Genomic DNA, 19,694 nt, shown 5'->3' on the forward strand with positions numbered 1-19,694 from the left:
ATCTTCAGCCTCGCTAATGGTTGGACCTGGGGATGTGGAGTGGTAACAGCCTCGCCTCTCTTGGGCTGTTGAGTCTTGCATGATAAATTTTCCTCTAACATAATTAGGATCTAAATCATTCTGTGTCAGCCCCAGTGGTAAAAGGAGAAGCAAATATGAGACATTTATCTAATTTCTAGGATACTGACTAGTATTCTAACTGCTTTTAATATGTGTTGGGGTTTTTTCTGTCCCTTAACAAGAAATGCTAAGAGAATCTGGAAGAAAAGAAAAGGTTCTGTAATTTCTCTGTCCCCTTCATGGCTTGAATATACAGCCTGTCCTTGGGACCTTTGCTAGTCTTGCCTCCTGCCTAAATTCTTCTCCTAGCAGTACAGAAGTAATACATATCCCAAACCAGGCCTTTTTTTCGCTCTTGTCAGTGGATTTTCTTAAATTATCTGCAGGCATGTTTCTCTAGTTTCAGTAGAAACTTCTATGTTTGGATGCACTTTGTCAGGGCACTGTGCCTTTATATTACACTTCATAGGTCTCTGAGTGTAGGAGCAGTCATACTTCTACAACTGTTCCAGGTCCTTACCTGAAGTTGAGCCCTAAGAAGCTCAGGTGAGTTTTGCAGAGTATTCTCTGATTTCTTTATAATTTGTGAACTGAAGGAATCATGTAATCAAACTTCATTTCTATGAAGCACAGAACAAAGAGCTTTTTGTTTCTTAATTATTTCACTCAAGAAGTGAATAAAAGAAAAAATGTCATATGGTCTTGGCTTGTAGTAATATAACATTTTTTAAAATCAGTAACATGATGCATGTGACTAAATACATACTTAGATTGACCTACCTTTGATTTCATTTTTCTCAATTTCTTTTAGTTCCTGAACAAACAGAGACTGACTGCCTGTAAGTGGCCAACTATTATACAACACCAATGCTTGTATGATATACTTGTAATACTGTGAAAGAAAATGCAGTACATTAACATGTTGAAGACATAACAATTATAGTGAGCATTCAAAAGTCCTGTAGGTTAGTGAACTGCCAGCTATTGAACTCAGCAAATAAAACACAAGTTAAAAGCTTGCACATTACAGTATTCACAAGAAACTTAAAAAATTAGTGTTAATTGGACAGATTTTATTTTAATTCCTGTGAAATTAAACAATTACTCATGCATTTATCAAGTGAAACTAAACTGGGCTATACAATGAGGAGCTACATTCCTTTAAGATTTCCATGTAACTTTCCTATGTATGCCATGCGCTAAAACAAAGACTTTTGTCTTTGATTTTAAGACCTACTACAGGGTTTTGAGCCCTAATACTAGCACTCAATAATGTCTTAATTTGAGGTAGAGGTGACAGGTTCCATGGGTTATTTTAAACATTGGCTACACTGAACAGGAAATGATTCTCTTTAAAAATTGCTTTCCAAATTCTAAAGCCAGTTCTGAGTCAAAGGAACAACCCTGGAATTTATTTCTCAATAGTCTTTTTTTTTTTTCCCTTGGAATATTTTGTTGCAATTGAACTCAATTATCAGGAAAAATCACAGTAGAGAAACACTTGGAGACAGAGAAACAAGAACTGTTTGAGAAGATGAATGTTGTTTTTTTAAGATAGACAAATAATCCTAGGTGAAATCAAGAAAAATCCCTGGTTTTGACATCCCTTGCTGAGAAACTCAGCTCAAGTAGCAGCTATTGTGTGTGTGTTACTAAAGCTTTCAGCTAACTGGAAATAGGTGTTTCTCTTAAAACTATTAAAGATGACCTTCTCTTACTTCATATTTCAAAGAAAACTCACATTGAAGCATCAGAAGTTTAACTTCATTACTGGTAGTTTTTGGCCCTTCGCTGAAAGTTACGCTATACTTGAACTGGACTTGGCAAATGAAGAACATTTAAAGATTGAATATATCACCTTGATTTGGAAACAAAAATGACCCCTTGTTATTTGGTTATTCATATTTGCACATTATCCTTTCTCCATAGCCTCATTCAGAAGCTACCAACAATCTTAATTTTGGATTCCTTGTTCTTGGCTCAGGATATCAGATCTCCACATGTACCAAAAGAATTATCAATACCCCTTCATTGGTTTGGCTTTTTGTTTGTTTGTTTGTTTGTTTTTTTCCAAACCCCAGTGATCTGGAATCTCTTACTCGTTGTGGACTTCCATCATTATTTTGAAAGTTTTCCAAGAGGAAAGATTCTTCTAATATAGGTAGACCTTCTCGTACAAGTCCTGGCTTGATAGAATTTTTGGTGTCCTTCGAAGATGAAATATGACCTTTTTTTTTTGATCCTCCAGTTTCTGATTCCTTCTTTGTACTACTTTGAATAATCTGGGTTTTGCTTGCTGCAAGATGATAAAAAATGTCAGTGTAAATTTCCAGAAATTCTATGAATTATTGATATGAGGTAAACAGATGCCCCCAGAAACTATGAGAAAGAACAATTACCATAGTCAATTTTCTAATGCTGTATTATGCTCACAAGGTTCCAATTACAATTGTGCTTATTCCAAATACTATCCTTATTTCATTCTGCATGCAAATCACAAATCTCTTCAAAGTAAATAATGAGAAACTTGAAAGACTGTATATATAACTGTTGTTACTATTTATAAAGCATATAATTTCCCCCCCCACCAAACCCCGCACTTCTTTCCTGCACTAACCACCACAGCATCATGCTATATATTACATACTACACATAGCCTTATACTCTGTATGATGGGATCTCTGTATAGCTCACTTAGTTTAATGAATTGTGTATACCTGTGGAAGGAGGGGAGAGGTGCATTGGCCACAGTTCTGGCAATTCCTACCCTTACAGAAGTCTCTTATGTCAACCTGACATAAAGATCATAGCTGACTGAAGTTTAGAAAAAGCCAATCTTGAAAGGACCTATAGAACTATTTGTGGTCTATCATTTATAAAGGTATATCATTGTCTCCTAAGGAAGGTATTAATGTGGGAAAACTGTGAAACCAGGAATGTGCTAAAGAAGGGCTGTAACAGAAGTATTAATCCAGAAAACGTAAACTTGTGTTCATTTCTAATGCCACTGAAATCTATGATATTATCTTGGCTGAATGTCTACAGAGAAAGGAAAGAGAATTCTGAAAGGGAACATCTCACAGAAAATTGAATAAGGGCAAACCCCCCACTTCTGGGGAAGCAGCTTCACCTGTGTTACACTAACAATAGCTGGACCATCAAATGGGAAAGAGATATATTTTGACTTTGCTGAGGACAGAAGGCTTTACTCTTCCCAAGGTTTATTGTAGAAGCAAAGGATGATACTGTATCATTGCAACACTTCAAAAGAAAAATGTAGAGAGTTTCACTTGTGTTGACAAAACATCCAGGGAAGTGTACAGGACTTGACAGGACTATTAGACCAGATTCAGCAAAATTTACTGGTGGTGTGTCAGTGTATAAATGCCAAGTAAAAGGTTAAGTGTGCCACTAGAAACTCAAAGGGAGTCAGAAAATACTGTTTCTTATGGAAGTCAGATGCCACGGATCACTTGCTATCACATCATCCTCTGCAGTAAGGCAGTGCTTCCTTTTTCCTAAGAAAATCAGTAGAAGTTGGGAAATGAAAACAAGAGCTTGCAGAGATGCTTTCTTCAAGATGTCTCAACCTCCTAATCACAAGCTATGAGTTGCTCTTCTGTGTGACATTCAGAATCTTTAGCACCTGAACTATGCCTGTTGCTGTCTTGTGGTAAGGCAGCCTGTAAGAGAAACTTGGAGGACAATATTTAGTTTGTTCTAACCCATTTTTTAGAGCAATGCAACTCCATGGCTGCTGTTTTGTAGAAGATATGCCTAAGCAAGCCTGTGTCTGTGGAATAGTTTCTCACTCAAATAGAGCCTGCTGAGCCTTCCAGATATCAGTTAGCTTCCCATGCTGTGAAGATGAGAGGAGACATTACTCAGTGGTTAGATTATCAAGTCTTTCATCAGAGGGAACCAAAATCACGAGGCTTTCACTCAACAGAAGTGCATTTGGATGAAGAAGAAACATTATCCAGAGACTGGAATCTTGCATGTTCTTTTACATCTGTGTGAAAGCCTGCTGCAAAGAAACGATTTGGATTCCACATGGAAGAATGACTCTACATACAGACGTTTTCCAGTTGGGTAACTTGCCTTTAGGGTACCATTTGCAATATTTCCATGAAAGTTTCTAGTCAGGAAAGATCTTCAATGCCTGCCTGAGCACTGTTATCAAGGGACAGTGCAAATAATTTACAAAAAGGTAGCTTTAAAGCAGTGAGGCCAACTAAATATACTCCCTCTTGTAGGCAACAGAGGTGAGCTCCTCTCCAGGAGGTCTGGTGTCTGGGCTTTAGAGCTGTGCACTGCACTCTGAAGGGGCCTACCTCTACCTACCAAGGTAGTAGGGTTTCAAGGGAGGTTGTACTCCTTAGGCTATAATTAGCTTTCATGAATGTCTCACTATCCTCCTCTTCTCTCTCTCCTAAACCTGAAGAGCTTAAGTATTGAAAAATTTTATAATGGTTTGCCCAGCGGATGAGCCTGCCGTGAAGATAACTCAGCTCAGAATGGTGGAATCCTCCATAAGACTCATTCTGCTTTCCTTGCTGGAAAGATGGCTTGGGAAAGTTCCCAAAAATGCATACACATCCAAAATAATATTTCTAGCAATTGTCACCAGGTGGTGCTGTGACACCAAATTACTTTCCTTACTACATACGTAAATATTCAGTCTTGGTTTTCCTAAGCAAAGTTCTGACTAGAAGGAAGTCCTACCTACCTTAGTTCCAGATTCAAATAAAAATCTGAATGAGATTTTGATACTTTGAGACTGGATTGTATCAGGCTGCTACTATGGAAAATAAAAGGATTATGAACATTCACTTGCCTGTCTGTGCTTATAGGACTACTATGCTTGTATCAACAAAATGAGTTGTGCTTGCAATGTGTCAATATGTAACTCCTTTATTGGCAAGCAAATGTTCAAGGTCCAAGTCATCTGCTACATCTCAAGAGAGATAAATATATTCAAAATCAATCGGTTTAATGTAGGTTTTGAGCTATAAAAGACATTTATAAAACAGCTGTGACTGGAGATGAATTAACAGGTTGTGGGTGGGAAACGGGAATAATGTTTTTTTGATGATGCTTGCACAATAATGTCACTTAAGCGTACTTCTCTCAATACAGCGATCAATTCTATGACAGGCAGAACACGTGTGATACTGAATAGGTCTCAAATGTGAGGATTGTGTCTTGCTTAACTAACAAGTTTGGTGCTGATGGTATAGCAGTGGTTTCCGATTATTCTTATTCTGTGAAAACACACTTTTTTAGAGAACAACTAGATACTGATGGTATGAATCTTGTCGTAATGAGTGTCAATTGTACAAATCCCCACCTGAACTTGGCATCAGTATTTAAGGAGGTTCCTATATTGATTGTTATTGTACAGTCCATAATATCCTAACACTTTTGACAATAGCACAGAAATATGCTTTTACAATGCCATAAATTGCACCTACAGACACTCAGCAGGCTCGGTAATATGATACTGTCATATTGGTTATACTGAGTACATTTCATAATCTTTTCATTTAGTTTGGATGCTCTGAAAGATTTGGAACAGTAACACAAAATGTCTTCTTTGTGATATACAGGATGCATAAATAGGAAAAGAACCTTAAGGCCACTTGGTCTAATATTGTAAAAATAATAGTAATAGTTAGAAAAAAAAAAAATGAGAGAGTGACAGCTTCACAGTCATTCCTTCCAAATGACAGCTCTCTATACACACACACACGCACACTTAAATAGCATCAGAATATTCATTTCACCTTCAAATACAGTCTAAAATCATAATGCTTTTTTATAGGCTCCACTGCTGAGTACAAACGTGATATGACAACCTTCCTATTTTCAATCAGGTTAATATAACAGATATTTCACTGAATGATTCACAATGGTTTAAAATAATTTTAAATTAGCAGAAATTATTTGTATCACAGCACATAAGAATAAGAGATAGAAGCCTAATGTGAGTGTCTGATTTCTGATGATACTTTGTAAAGTTCTTCTCACCTATGCCCCCTGCTAGTCTGGAAAAGACAAAATGTGCTTCTTAGTTATTCTGCCCCAACCTCTCCCTTCCAGCATCTGTTGGAACCCATTTCTCTTCTCTTTCACCTGATTGTGCCTTTTAACTTATTTCAGTCTTCAGACAATGATCTTTGCCAACAAGACAGTTTCCTGCAAGAAAGTTTCTCCTTCACTTTAGTGAGGGTAACTCAGCAATTTATTTCAAGTATTGTGATGCTGACCCTAATCTGGGCTATCTTATGGCTTTCCTGCTTCTATTTCCATGAGTCTACTAAAGAATCCATTCCCACGTTCCAAAATCAGTAACCAAAAAATAGCTGTCGATTATCTCGGTAACCCAGACAGAATCATGACAGGTTCTCTATGACTTCCTTTAAAACCACAACACTGTCATCTGATGAATTGTACTTTAAGAGCATGGTCTCCACAGTATTTAATTTTACATTTCTGGTAATAACAAGGTGCAGTTGAGGCAGAAATCAAGATGTTTCATAAACATGATTAAATTAGTTATTTTTCTCACACAGCATTGGAAATTTAGATAAAACATTTTTCTAAAGGATCATGTTAGGAAATTACACAGTTCAAAATAGTGGAGGTGAGCACATGAAATATGATGCTATTTTGGGCTTTAGCAAAGCAATAATCCAGTATTTGAACAATTTGTCTTTGCCTCAGGTTGTGAATATGCTCAAACAGGCAGAAACTGATTGATTTACAGAAGATTTATTATTTAAAAGTCTTCATAAAAGGACTGAAGACTTTAATATCTTACAACATTGATCTATAATGGTGTCCACGGAGAGTACAGTAGCTGACTCGTTTGCTTATGAACAACTGCTTTATTTAAGCAAACTTGTAATGTTTATGAAGAATATAATTTTCAAAATGAAACCCATAGAGATAATGAAAAATTCAAAATAGTACACGATCTTACAAATAAAATGGAAATAGCTTGATTAAGAAGTGTATAGAAAACAGGGAAATGAAGATTATGAAAGAAGTTAAGACGGCATAGCAGTAGCATCTAAAATCTATTACATATAAGAAGCGTAGCAGAAGCAGGTAGATGGTACTTCATTTTTGTTAAAAATTACCTAAGCACTACAGGGACAATTATTGAAAATATGCCTAAGAATTATGTACCTCATTCAGCTGTATCTATTGTTTCTGAACAGTAAGATTAAACACCACTTCAAAATCAAATGTCAATTAACTGGCCGAGCATGCTTTCAGATGACAAAAATTTTCATTCCAGTTTTGTTTTAGCTTCTTCAGTAGCCCAGCCCCAATTTTATCAAACAATAAAAATGCCAGTAGCAAACAGCTACTGTAGTTCTTGAGTACTGAGTTTGGCAGAACTCTTAACTTCTGAAAGCCTGCAAGTGAAGCATGAAAGAGGATGTCCAGATAACCTAACTCTGCCCTCTGGAGCATGCAGGGAGTTATCTCGCTACATCAGAGGGGGCTGATGGCAGAGCATTGCTACAATCTCAAGCTGAAGGCGCTCTCTATTAAGTCTGATTGTAAATGAATACCTCCTCAGTTGGACAGCACATCCAAGGCAACTAGATTATTTGTGTATCATTAAGAAAAAAAAAAACAAAAACCATAAGCCTTAACTACTAACTGACTTCATGGGATCACAGGATGCTGAGAGGTCCTGGCAGAGGCTGGAAGACACCGCTGGAGATCATTTAGTTCAATCCCATTGCTAAAAGCAGGGTCAGCTAGGGCAGGTTGCTCATGGACATGTCCAGCTGGGTTTTGATTATCTCCAAGGATGAAAACTCCAAAACCTCTCTGGGCAACCTGTTCCAGTGTTTGACACTCTGAGTGTAAAAATGAAACAAAAAAGAAAACCCCAAACCAAACAACTCCTCCCCCCTCCAAATCACCTTTTTTAACGCTTAAATTGTATTTTCTGTATTTCAGTTTGTGCCTGTTGCCTCCTGTCTTGTCACTGGGCACCACTGAAAAGAGTTTGGTTTAATTTTCCTTACCTTCTTGCCCCTTCTCCCAGTGTTTATATGCTGCCAGTCTTGGGCATACAGTAGACTCAGAATATTAGTTTGCTGGACTACAGAGAGTCAGTTTTAACTGATGCCAGCTGGATTATTGTTAGGTACAATCACTAGTTTCAAAGTACTTTGAGAAAATACATGAATTTTAGCATACTTATGAAAGGTGACCTTTGAACACACACTAGTTCTCACCTTTAATGAGAGCTGAGCTGACAAGACTGCAATGTAATGAATGGCAATAAAAACAAAACAAAAACTTTGAGCAAATGAACTTCTCAGATTCAACTGTTCAGCCAAAAATGAGTAAGGTGTTTGCTGTAACTTTCAAATGAATTTGTCTCAAAGGAAATCTTGTTTAAATTCAAGTATTCCTATAAGGTACAAATTTTCTCAGTATTTCAGTTGCTATCATAAAGAATTGACAATAGTATAATAAGTATAATAAATATGCCAACTTTGCAAGTCTGGGGCAAGTAGATCTTCCTTCAATGTCTTCTATTTCCATGAATATCATTGTGAAGCTGTAGCAGAGGTAGAGTCAAAAATTGAGAGATTTTCTTAAGGATAAATAATACACCATTTATTCAAGAGTCTTTTGCCTTGTACTCTGGGGCTCATATGATGGATGAGAAGCCAATAAAACATGTGCTTCTGCTAAAAGGAGTGATGCTCAGGATGGTGCATTTAAACCCTAAGGCTCCGTGTAATCTGCAAATTATCTACCATGTCCCATGGTCTGGGCATCAGTTTCCTAACAGCCAAAATTTTTTGAACTTTAAGTTCAAACAAATAAAGGCAAGATCTTGAAAATAAAACATATTTCAGTTCTCAAGGACAAGGCAAGCATATGCATAAAAATTTTCAGAACTGAGAAGCTACTTCAATTATCCACAAAACTCTTTACTTGGATATAAAACAAGACCAAAAGGCAGAGGAAGGAAATAAGGCTGGACACCTTATTTCAATCAATCCTTTCGGTACCCTTCCTCCTTGCTGAGGACCAAGGACTCCTGTTCATTGCTCAGAAATGTAGCTGATTTCACGCAATCACAAAGCGATTAGGGATTCATGGAAAAAGCAGGAAGAAATAATATTTTCTCTGATTATCTAATGTTACTGTAAGAATGTATATCCCTCATATCAAATACAGAATACAATACTTACAGTGGGAACTCAAAAGTGTTTCATTACTCAAGAAATTAAAAGCAGGGATGACTGCATGGCCCTTTCCAGTGACACTCACAATTTCTTCCTCATTATCTAGGACTTGTAGTTTAATGAAGACATCTGATTTAGAGGTTTGTACCTGCACTGTAGCAATATGTGGCGCTGAGACTTTTACTGAATACCTAAAGAGGAAGACAAAAATGATAGCAACATAACCAAGTATACCAGGTCATTCTTTTTTAGGAAAGTACCTAAACCTTGTGCTGACCTGGAAGCGAACACTTAAAATTGAGTTTGTAGTCAACTGTTTTCCTGCAATCTGGTGGGCAAAGCTTCCTGTAGTGAAGTTTAGTGCAGTGAATCCATGGTCAAAGTAAGTGCTGCTGCTGCAAAAAAGGGTGGTCTTGCCATTTCTTTTTTTCACTGCCTTATCGAATGTCCAGATATACATTTTCCCTCCTGCTGTACTAGTATTTGTTGAAAAACATGGTTAGCCAGATTAAGGAACTGTTTCAATTAAAAAGTAACTGAGCAAAAGAAAAAAAAAGAAAGCTTTGCTTTCAAAAGGGTAGAGCTATCTCATTTGACAGCAGCTGCTAATCTAGTCAACTTAAAAGACTGTGGAATTAAAAGATTGTACAATTAGAGCCTTAGGACGAAATTTAAATAATAGTTCTGTTGTGACTCATAATGTTATATATTACTTGCTTTTTGTCCATAAATTCAAATTGTTAGACTAATCTCACCAAGCAAGCAAACAAACCACACACAAAAACTCTATCACCCCGACTTCAGCACATTTGGAGCCAAAAATATATAAATATTCTAAAATAAACTTTTTAAAAGATTGCCAACACCAGAGGGGAGAAAAAGAAAAAAACTCATCAAGAAAGAGAGAGTTTACAGAATTTGAGTGCATTTGTTATATTTCCATTACATGCTTTCTTCATTTATTTTGAAAGTGATTCCTCCTGTTGAATAGACCTCTATCCCAAGAATAATCCATTGATTTGAAATATTAATACAAATTGTCAGGAATCAAGGCAAAATGTTCTAGAATTAACCTTCAAAATACATACATGTAATCAGCTTTAGGCACGGTGCCTGTTTTAGTGCAGGGTGTAGTCCTTTGTGTAAAAACTTAAGTATAGTGATTTAGTCAGGGTCAGTTTTGAACTCAAACGCAGCCAGAATAAACTGATTTTAATACACTTTAATCAATTAAGAAAGGATTAATAAAAATTAAAGCATCATGTTTTTATTAAATAAGTTCTACTAAAAGAATCAGTATGCTAAAATAAAATGCATATAAATTTTTCTGCCAACACTGCAAGATGGAAATTGGTCTGATATATCAGAAAAGAAAGCATTGTATTTCTGTATTATTTAAAGCTTTATCTGAATAGCTGAAAAATATATCAAACTTTATGTCTCCTCCCCACCTGCAAAATCTTGATTTTAACATCTATTTAATCCCCCAAAGGACTGTGGAATTTCAGTAACTGGCATACGGATAAGATTTCAAGATCGAGCTTAGAGAAATGCAAAATACTGCTATTATGATTTTAAAGTTGTAGTCTGTGTACTTCATACCTGTTCTTCATTAAGCAATGGCAATATTCCAGAAAATAACACTTTCACAAATGCAATGTTAAATTTGGTATTGCACATTGATGTCCCATAAAATTCAGATATTTGCCTTAATACCTTCCCCTTCTATGAAAGAGTAAAGAACATACTTTTCTGTCAGGGATGGTCCACATAAAAAGCAGAATTTAATCATTCTTCTCTCAATATTTACCTGAACATTACATGCTTGTTATTGGGTATGTAATACTCTTTAATTTCTTTAGTAGAATAGACATTATTTACAGCCTCACGGGAGAGAAATGGGAGCGGACTATGAGAACCGATGAGCCGGAGCCTCCATCTTCCAGCTGCCACAGGTAGGTCACCAGTACGTGCTTCAGCCATAAATGTGTACCCTTTCTGAAAGGAGAAAACAAGTCATTTTTACTTGGAACTAACACTACTCAAAATGCACTCTATGACTCCATGAAACACAGTTTTTGTCCATGTAACACTTATTAATATAATACGAGATGCTTCATAAGTTAGACTGTAATAGAGCTGTAAGATTCTTGCAAGCAAGAATCTTACAGCTCTATTACAGTCTAACTTATGAAGCATCTCTTATTACAGGAATTTATATTGCAAAAGGTTACATAGCAAGTCAAATCCAGTCTCATCTAACTTCAAAGCTGGCAGGTATTTTTAGGGCCAGGTACAGTAAAACTCCTGAGGTCACTTTCTAACCAAATTAGTTGATGATTCTAAGTTGTTTAATAAAGTCTCATTTAACAAATATTAATGAGTTCTTACTTTTTTATTTAATCATGTACAGTACTCTAGTCTGAAAAGTCTTATAACATGATTGAAGTTCAGTAAAGCATATTTTTTCAATGTATTTTCTTGCTTTCTACATCATATGACTATGCAAATAGCTCCCAGATAAAACACATCTATACATCCCTGGGTTCTGTAATATTACTGTTCTTTTTCTTGTAAAACCATTAGCAATAGTATCAATCAAATTCTTTTCATTTGCTACAAAATATTTTTTCCCTCTTAGTATCTGACCAAAACTATATGTGGTGGTGGTGGTGACGATAGGAGTAGCAGTAACAGTAGTAGTTGCAGGAGATATAATGAAGAAAACGACTGCATAAGGCAAGAACTTTCACTCCAAGCTCTGAGACAACCACATCAAACCCATACTCTACTATTGCTGGGAAGCATCTGACCTGTATGCCAGAGGTAAGAAAGACGTGTATTGTAAAGTGTTGATGTACTTGAAAACTGCGCAACAATTTTGAGATTATAGATATGTAGGACTCAATTATATGGAACTTAGTGACTGGGTCTGAAAGTAGAGTACACGAGAGCATTCCAGACGCCTTTAGAAGGCCTTGAACAGGGTAAACAAGAAGACAAAAAAAGAAAGTTACCAATTAGAAGAACACAGGTGCACATTCCACGATAAAGGGAACTTGGCACAAACAACCTCAATTCGGCAGTTTATCTTGACCAATTAGATTGAGACAAGTTTCGCATGTTTTGATTGATATAACCAATTATGCCTTATGTTTATGCGCGTGTACAGAGTAGTATAACCAATTATGTTTTATGTTTATGTGCGTGTACAGAGTAGTATAACCAATTATGTTTTATGTTTATGCGCATGGACACTGTATGCTTGCACGCAGCAACCAATCAGAGCTTTTGAGGAACTTAGAGAATTGTATAAGAATGATCTGCTGTGCTCAATAAACTGGCAACTTTGACCATCATATTGGTGTGCTGTCATCCGTCCCCGCATGGAATTTCTCTACATAGATACTTTTAACTCCAAAGGTGACCACAGCTGAAGATAAGGAAACTAATATTTTGGCAATTCATGCACAAGACATTCAGCAAAAGCTAGCAGTCCTCACACATATGAAAGCAAAATTACATAAAATGTGAACATGAAAATTACTGCATTCACTGGTAAACCAGAGATTTTAAAATGCCCCTTCATACTGTAGGCAGTGTGAAAGTATGGGTGAATGCAGTTTGCTGCATGGAAATTTAGATATCAGATTCCTTCTGTCTTCAAATCTGAGGTTAAATTAATATTGCCCCTACTTTTAATAATGTCATTGCAAGTATAGCATTAAACGTCAGGATATTAATCTTATTTTCATGAAGATGTTGATTTAAGAAAAAATATTTTTAGTATTAGAAAAATCAAATAAAAAATTAATAAAAAATGCAACACACAAGTAATAAGCCTGATGCAGATTTATCTGCTTTTTATGAATCCTGAGAAGAGGAATATGGGAAACCAGAATATAATTTAAAAGGTTTCAAAATTTGATTTTATTTTGTACTTGAAAAAAAAAGAAGGCAATATGAATGTGATTACTTGAAAGGCAGGGTCAAGAAAAAGGGACATAATGAGTGCAATGGCCAGTTGCAATGTAATAGGGGAACTCAGGATTAAGTCCTTTCTTCAGATTCTCTAATCTAGCCCTACAATCTTGCTATTTCAAACATTAAAATTTTGTGTTCCACCCAAGAAATAGTCCAGATGAAAATTCTTTGAAAGATTTTCTCTTTTGGCAGTCTTCTGCTAAATTTCAGTTAAAAGAAACCAGTATTCACCAGTAAAAAAGCTTTGTTGAAAAATTCTTACAATAAATAGAGTTGTGATTTCAGGACTATCCAATAATGCAGGGTTGTGACTTCAGGACTACTGGATATTTAGAATGAAAGTAAAAGAAATGATTCGTGGTTCCAATTTGTGCAATTGTAACTATAAGGCACTTTATACCCTTTAATCACTACAAGGTAATAGCAATGATTCAAAGCTATGATCCAAGAGAACTCACTTATTTAAATATCTAGTTAAGCACATAGTTGAAGTCCCCCCTGCTCTTAACAAGTACACTTGGAAACTGAGAAGGATTTAGCCAGATACTCAAGTGCTTTCTGACAGCATGGTGCACATGAGAAAAACACTTTCCATTGTATACCTGTTTATAATGATAAGGTTATACATTCTTAATGTTCAGTATAAATACACAGAAAATTTAGACTTAAGATTAAAAAATTGTTTGAGTGGGCACTTTCTGAATATTATAAGCAAGTAGAAAGCAAAATAACTGAATTTTGCAGCTGGTAGGAACAACAAGTAATCAGCAGTCACTACCGAGAAATAAGCAAATACATCCAGACAACCCCATCAGATTTATGTCTTATTCTTAAAAACCTTTGAGAGGTTTCATTACCTACTTATATATCTTGTTACAATTCACTGTCTCTAGAATCAGAAACGGTTGTTTTCTAATATACCACCTAAACTAACTTTTTTGTGAAGTAAGATGATTTCCTTATGTCCTTCTATGACTAGTCAAGACAAATAACTGATCAGTGTCCTTGTTCAAATAGACTTCTGTCTTCTAGATTAAATGTGTTAGAGATGATTTCTTAAACTCTTATCTTTGTTGGTCAGCTGAAGCTTGAGGTATGCTTATCTCTATCGTTTTCTACAATTTGTTCAAAAGACTTGTGAATAATAAAGAGAGCAGAACTAAAAAAAAAAAACCCCCAAAACCCCAAACCCAACTGTATTGAGCAGTAGAAAACATTACCACAGAAGAAGAAAATTTAATGCAAAAAAATCCAAATAATGCAAAGCAAGTACTTAGTTTCTATCTAGATTGTAATGTCTGCAGAAAGAAGACAGACATTATTACTAGTGTGCAGATTTTACCCTTATTGTCAATCATTCTGAAATGAACTTCAGTGTGTTCCAGGTGTGTTACTGCAGCAGAATAACAATATCTGTTGATAGGATTTCTTTTTAGTTCTGTTGTAAATTGCTGATTCATAGTTTTGAAGAGAACAACTAACTGGTAGGTTTATTTAAAAAAAAAAAAAAAAGGAAGGACTTTAATAATATTGACATTCAGGAATTCAGGCATACTGCATAATTTCTTGCTTGATATCGTTGACTTTTTTACAAAATACTGTTAAAAGGAAAGGTAACAGATTAAAATAATGCTACTGTATTTTCTGTTTCATAATAATGCATAATGTCTTGTCAAAACATCAATAGAGCTTTCAATAGCTTTTGCAGGTCCACTGAAACATTAATGAACCATTTACAAATAGGAAGAAAACAAGCTAAATTGTACGGTATAAGGTTATATTCTTACTGAGAAACTCAGTAGCATTGATTAAGAAATTTAATAAGTAGAAAAAAACAACATACCTGCACAATTCTGTTTTAATACTCTTAAACCAAAATCACTCTTTACTGATATTAACTACATTTAATATTAAAAAATGTAAGTCCTGAGTTTAGAGAATAATAACAAAAATGTCTGCTTTAAGAGGGCACTTCAATAAGGAAGGACAGGAATAAAATAAAAAGGGCCATCTTCATTAGTTAATGACAGAATCACTGAGGCTATCGTGCTGTACCATGGAAAAAAACCCAGTATGGAATGTACCGGGTGGGGTAGCGCATAGCTAAACAAGCATTTCCAATATTAAAACCACTGTACTGCACAAAGTGTTGGTAAAATCTTACTTGGAATATTGTGTACAATTTTGGACATCTTTATTCAAGAAAGATATGTTAAATGGGAGGAGGTCTGAGAAAGAGTTAGTAAAATCAGGGAAATGGAAAACCTGCCTTACAAGGCAGAACTAGACAGTTGTATCCTGCTAAGCAAGACAAATGCTGAGTTGAGATCTGAAATAAATCTGAAGTTGTGATTGTTCTTTCCACAACCTGTCACTTTCCTGAAAAGCACTAAGTAGTGTTTACCACTGAGATTTCTTTTTGCATCCTGCCACTTGCCACTGTTGGATTCCAAACCAAATTTTCCTGTCTGGTGGAATCCACAGCCCATCTCTGATCCCAGATTAGTTTTGAGAGCTTGAAGAGTTTGTCTGCAACCCTTCTTTTTTAAGCATATTCCTCCAGCAGCAGTAGTCTTTATCTGTCACATTCAGCTAATATTCACTATAAACACTAGATAAGGCAAGTTCATTCTAGTGCAAAAAAAAGTCTGATGAACTGGAGGTTACAAAAGACAGACAAGAAAACTGCTCCTGCAGTGTTAGACTGTAACTGGCATCAATTCCTTGTTATTGACAGAGGAGACTGAGAAGGCTAAAATGTGAACCTGTCTTCACTAAAAGGTCAACTGTGAACACATGGCTAGAATAGTTAATATTAGGGGTAATACCAAAGAGGTAAGAGACAGACCAGACTAGGAAAAGAAGTAGTAAATGATCATATAGATAAATTAAGAATTTGGATTAGTTAGGTCTGATGAACTTCTGAACTGTCTGAAGGATAATAACAGATTAAAAAAATCACAAAACTTTTAAATTATGTTTGATAACTGATGGTGGACAGGTAAAGTACTGGAAGACTATAGAACTGCAATGTTTTGGTTTTTTTTTTTAGATGGACAAAGGTGTCTAGAAAATCATTACTCAGCATAACTCCAATGGCTGAAAACCTCATGAAATAACTAATAAAATTAACTCCTTGCAACCCCCTCAGCATAGCAAAAAGACTACAAAACCCAAGTCCTATCAAACCAATCAAGCCTCCTTCTATAGGAAAGCACACTATGGGGAAGAAGGAGACACCTGACACCGTCTCTTTGATCATTCTTCTAAGCCTAGGGAAATGCAGTCATAATGAAGAAACTAAGGTGGCTGTTGGACAATCACATCCAGAAAGCACATACTCATGGCTCCTTTTGGAAGAGCGGGATGCAATCAGTGAGATTTCAAAGAGCTAACCTGAACCTGATTCCATTCAATATTTTTATTAATAATGTGGGTGGTGGAATGGAGAACATATATGTTTAATTAGCTGATACCACAAACTCAGAAGGATTGTAACTTTAGATGAAGAGAAAATAAGAATTCAAGATTATTTTAAACTAGGGAAATGGTCTGAAAAAATAGCATTAAAATCAGTAGTGAAGTACACTGTATTTAGTCAAGAATAATAAACTACAGGATTCAGTTCTTCAGAAAAGCACCTAGGGTTACAGAAGTACATGAGTCAACAATGATGTTGCAAAATAGGGCAAGCATCACAGTTGGATATATAAGCAGAAGTAAAGCCCACAAGACGTGTAAACTAATCGTTCCTTACTCATCATTTGTATGGCCACAAGTTAACCCCTGGTGCAAAGTTTACTGTGCTCAGTGTTGTGCATGATAAACGAGAAAAAGACAACAGCAATTGGAAAGACTCCAGAGGAGAGAGCAACCAAGAGTGTAGAACACGTCATTTGCAAGGGAAGACCGAGCAAACTGTGTTCTTTAGTCTAAAGGTAAAAAGGCAGAAGGAGGGGAAGCTGTGATAATTATTTAACAATACAGTTATTTTTTTAGAAGCAATTTACACCAATGCTTCTGAGGTAACACACAGGCTTTGAGGAAGAGCATATCTAAAGCTGTCTTTGGCATTTACACTGCAATTATCACTAGCACATGAAAATGCATGTTAATTTAATTACTGTAAGCATGACTTATAGAAGGCTATTCAAACCTCATTCTTAGTTTAGCCCCTGACTTTTGAAGGTTGTTTTCTCAGATGGACAGCATCAGCAGCAACCATGTTGCCATTGAGTAGCAGAGCACAGGGAAGTTGGATGATATTCCTCCATTTAGTGATGGTAAAAAATATCAAAGAAAATTAAAGCTGTTCCTGCACTGCAAAAGGTTTAGCACAGAAGCAGATCAGTGAAAGTCTCTGTTCAAACTTGCTCATAAATAAGGGCATGCTTCAAAGTAGAACATTATGACATAGCTAAAAATGTCCACAGAATTTGGGCAATTTTTAATATTTTAAAAATTATACTTTTCACAACTACTCTCTGCATTTACCTTATTTTTGGGATAAACACGAGGTGCTACTTTGAAAAAGACATATGGCATTTCCTCCAGTGTGTCATTATCAACAACATGAAGTCTACAGGACGGGATAGTGGTATACACCTTTGGCACTATAAGCATGTCTTCTGGAACATGAAATACTTCCCTAAAAAAAAAAAAGTAAAATTATATTAAAATTATTTTCACAAATAAAATGATTTGTGTAACATGAAGTAGAGGTATACATTAGAATTTAAAGAAAGTAGACTTATGTAAAATTATGTTTTTAAAGCAGGTTACTGAAAAACCACAGTGCATCAGTACCACTTCCCCACAAGAGTTACACAGGGCTGTAGGAAACTCACCTAAAAACCACAAACCACGCATTTGGTGGCTGATCAGCATACGTTACAGCATAGTCAGTGAAAGAGATCTTACACCATTCATCTTCATAACAAGGAAACTTTTCAATTGACTTACAGTTTCTTTTAAACATTTCTCTGGAAAGCAGAAAACAAGATAAATATTTAAATCTAATCAGGAGGGCACATATGACTTGACTTTAACTTATGGTAATCATGAAGAACACTGCTTCGTGCATGAATGTAAAACAATGATATAAAATGCGTTGCTAATGTTTCTCCAGTAGCTGTTCACTCTCAAAAAAATAAAAAATCAGGTAGGGATCAGCTCTTTCAGAGCTAATGGCTGGTAATGGCCAATACTTACGTACAAATATTTCTATCAGTCAGTCTATCCACGAGTACAACTGCTTCTAATGGCCCAAAATGTTATGGCTTCTACAAAACTTTACTACTACTTTTTTTTTTTTTTAATAAATATCAGTTAGCATAACTTCCATTTCTTTATATTAAGCTGTCATCTTAAAGCTATGGCATCATTAGGAGATTAAAAACCCCTTTATATACTTTTAAAACTTTTTTTGAAAAAAAAGGAATAAAAGCAAAACCAAATAAATTTAAAATGGGATGAAAGACATTCCTTTCACACAGGAAGGAACCTAAGACTGTAAATTTAGAAGTTATTTGTAAGGCAAATAAGCTTGCAGGTGTTATGAAGTTCTGTGAAATTAAAGCTAACCTCACTGGCACCTGACACCAGGAATTTTTATTTATCATATGCAGTATCAAAAATTAATGTTCCTCTGGACAAAGCAATGTGAAGACCCGCATACAAAATTCACTGTTATGTGAACAGGTTGTCTGGTGAAGGGCAGAAGAAAGATAAATGGTCTCACTCTATGTTTTAGCTCCTTCCAGTGATTTCCTCTGGAGAGTATGAGTGAAAATACACCTACGCAGAGGTGAAGGAAAGGATATCCTTCTCCTCGCCACTCCGTCTTGCATTATTCTTCAACTACCCGCTTTCTGCAGTAAGTAAACAATATATCTTTTTTGCTATCTTTTAATTGCTCTAATTCAAAGTTTGGTTTATATGGTTTATGTAAAATGGATAGTCTAAAGAAACCTCACAACATCCATTTTTGGTGATAGCTGTCTTCTTTTCTGTGTCAAATATGAATGTGTTCAAGTTGTTCAACTGCAAAAGTTTTATCCACAAAATTTGGACAACGCTACTCTGATGTTCTACTATTCCTATATATAGTAATTGGAATTACAGAAACAGTCTTCACATTCATGTTTTTAGCAAAGATAATAGCTGACCTTGACATTTAATTAAGGTGAGTCACAGAGTCAATGCAAATATTGCCAGAAGTAATTTAAAGCAGAACAGTGTGAAATCTTAGTCCATGAAGCTTTGCAAAGGTTTCTTCCACCACTGATAAATAGCACACATAGAGACAGAAAAAGCCCCTAAGAAACCTCAAATTTTTAATTCATTGAAAATTATAGTAGGGACAAACATAGATGAGCCTACATGGGATGTATAATGAGAAACAGGTGGCAACCCTAGAAC

The 19,694-nt window shown here is 35.7% G+C and overlaps 1 protein-coding gene across 1 annotated transcript in view; it reads right to left on the reverse strand.

Annotated features, from left to right (window-relative positions):
- ADGB (androglobin) overlaps positions 1-19,694 on the reverse strand; it is a 122,134-nt gene that overhangs the window by 16,254 nt on the left and 86,186 nt on the right. The window contains exons 25-30 of the mRNA XM_052784793.1: positions 18,122-18,256; positions 17,769-17,922; positions 11,101-11,288; positions 9,297-9,481; positions 2,160-2,356; positions 841-952 (exon numbers count right to left, since the gene is read on the reverse strand). Coding sequence (XP_052640753.1) covers positions 841-952; positions 2,160-2,356; positions 9,297-9,481; positions 11,101-11,288; positions 17,769-17,922; positions 18,122-18,256 — 971 coding nt within the window. The remainder of the gene's footprint in view (positions 1-840; positions 953-2,159; positions 2,357-9,296; positions 9,482-11,100; positions 11,289-17,768; positions 17,923-18,121; positions 18,257-19,694) is intronic.

This window comes from Harpia harpyja, chromosome 4 (assembly GCF_026419915.1).
Source record: "Harpia harpyja isolate bHarHar1 chromosome 4, bHarHar1 primary haplotype, whole genome shotgun sequence".
NCBI lineage: Eukaryota > Metazoa > Chordata > Aves > Accipitriformes > Accipitridae > Harpia > Harpia harpyja.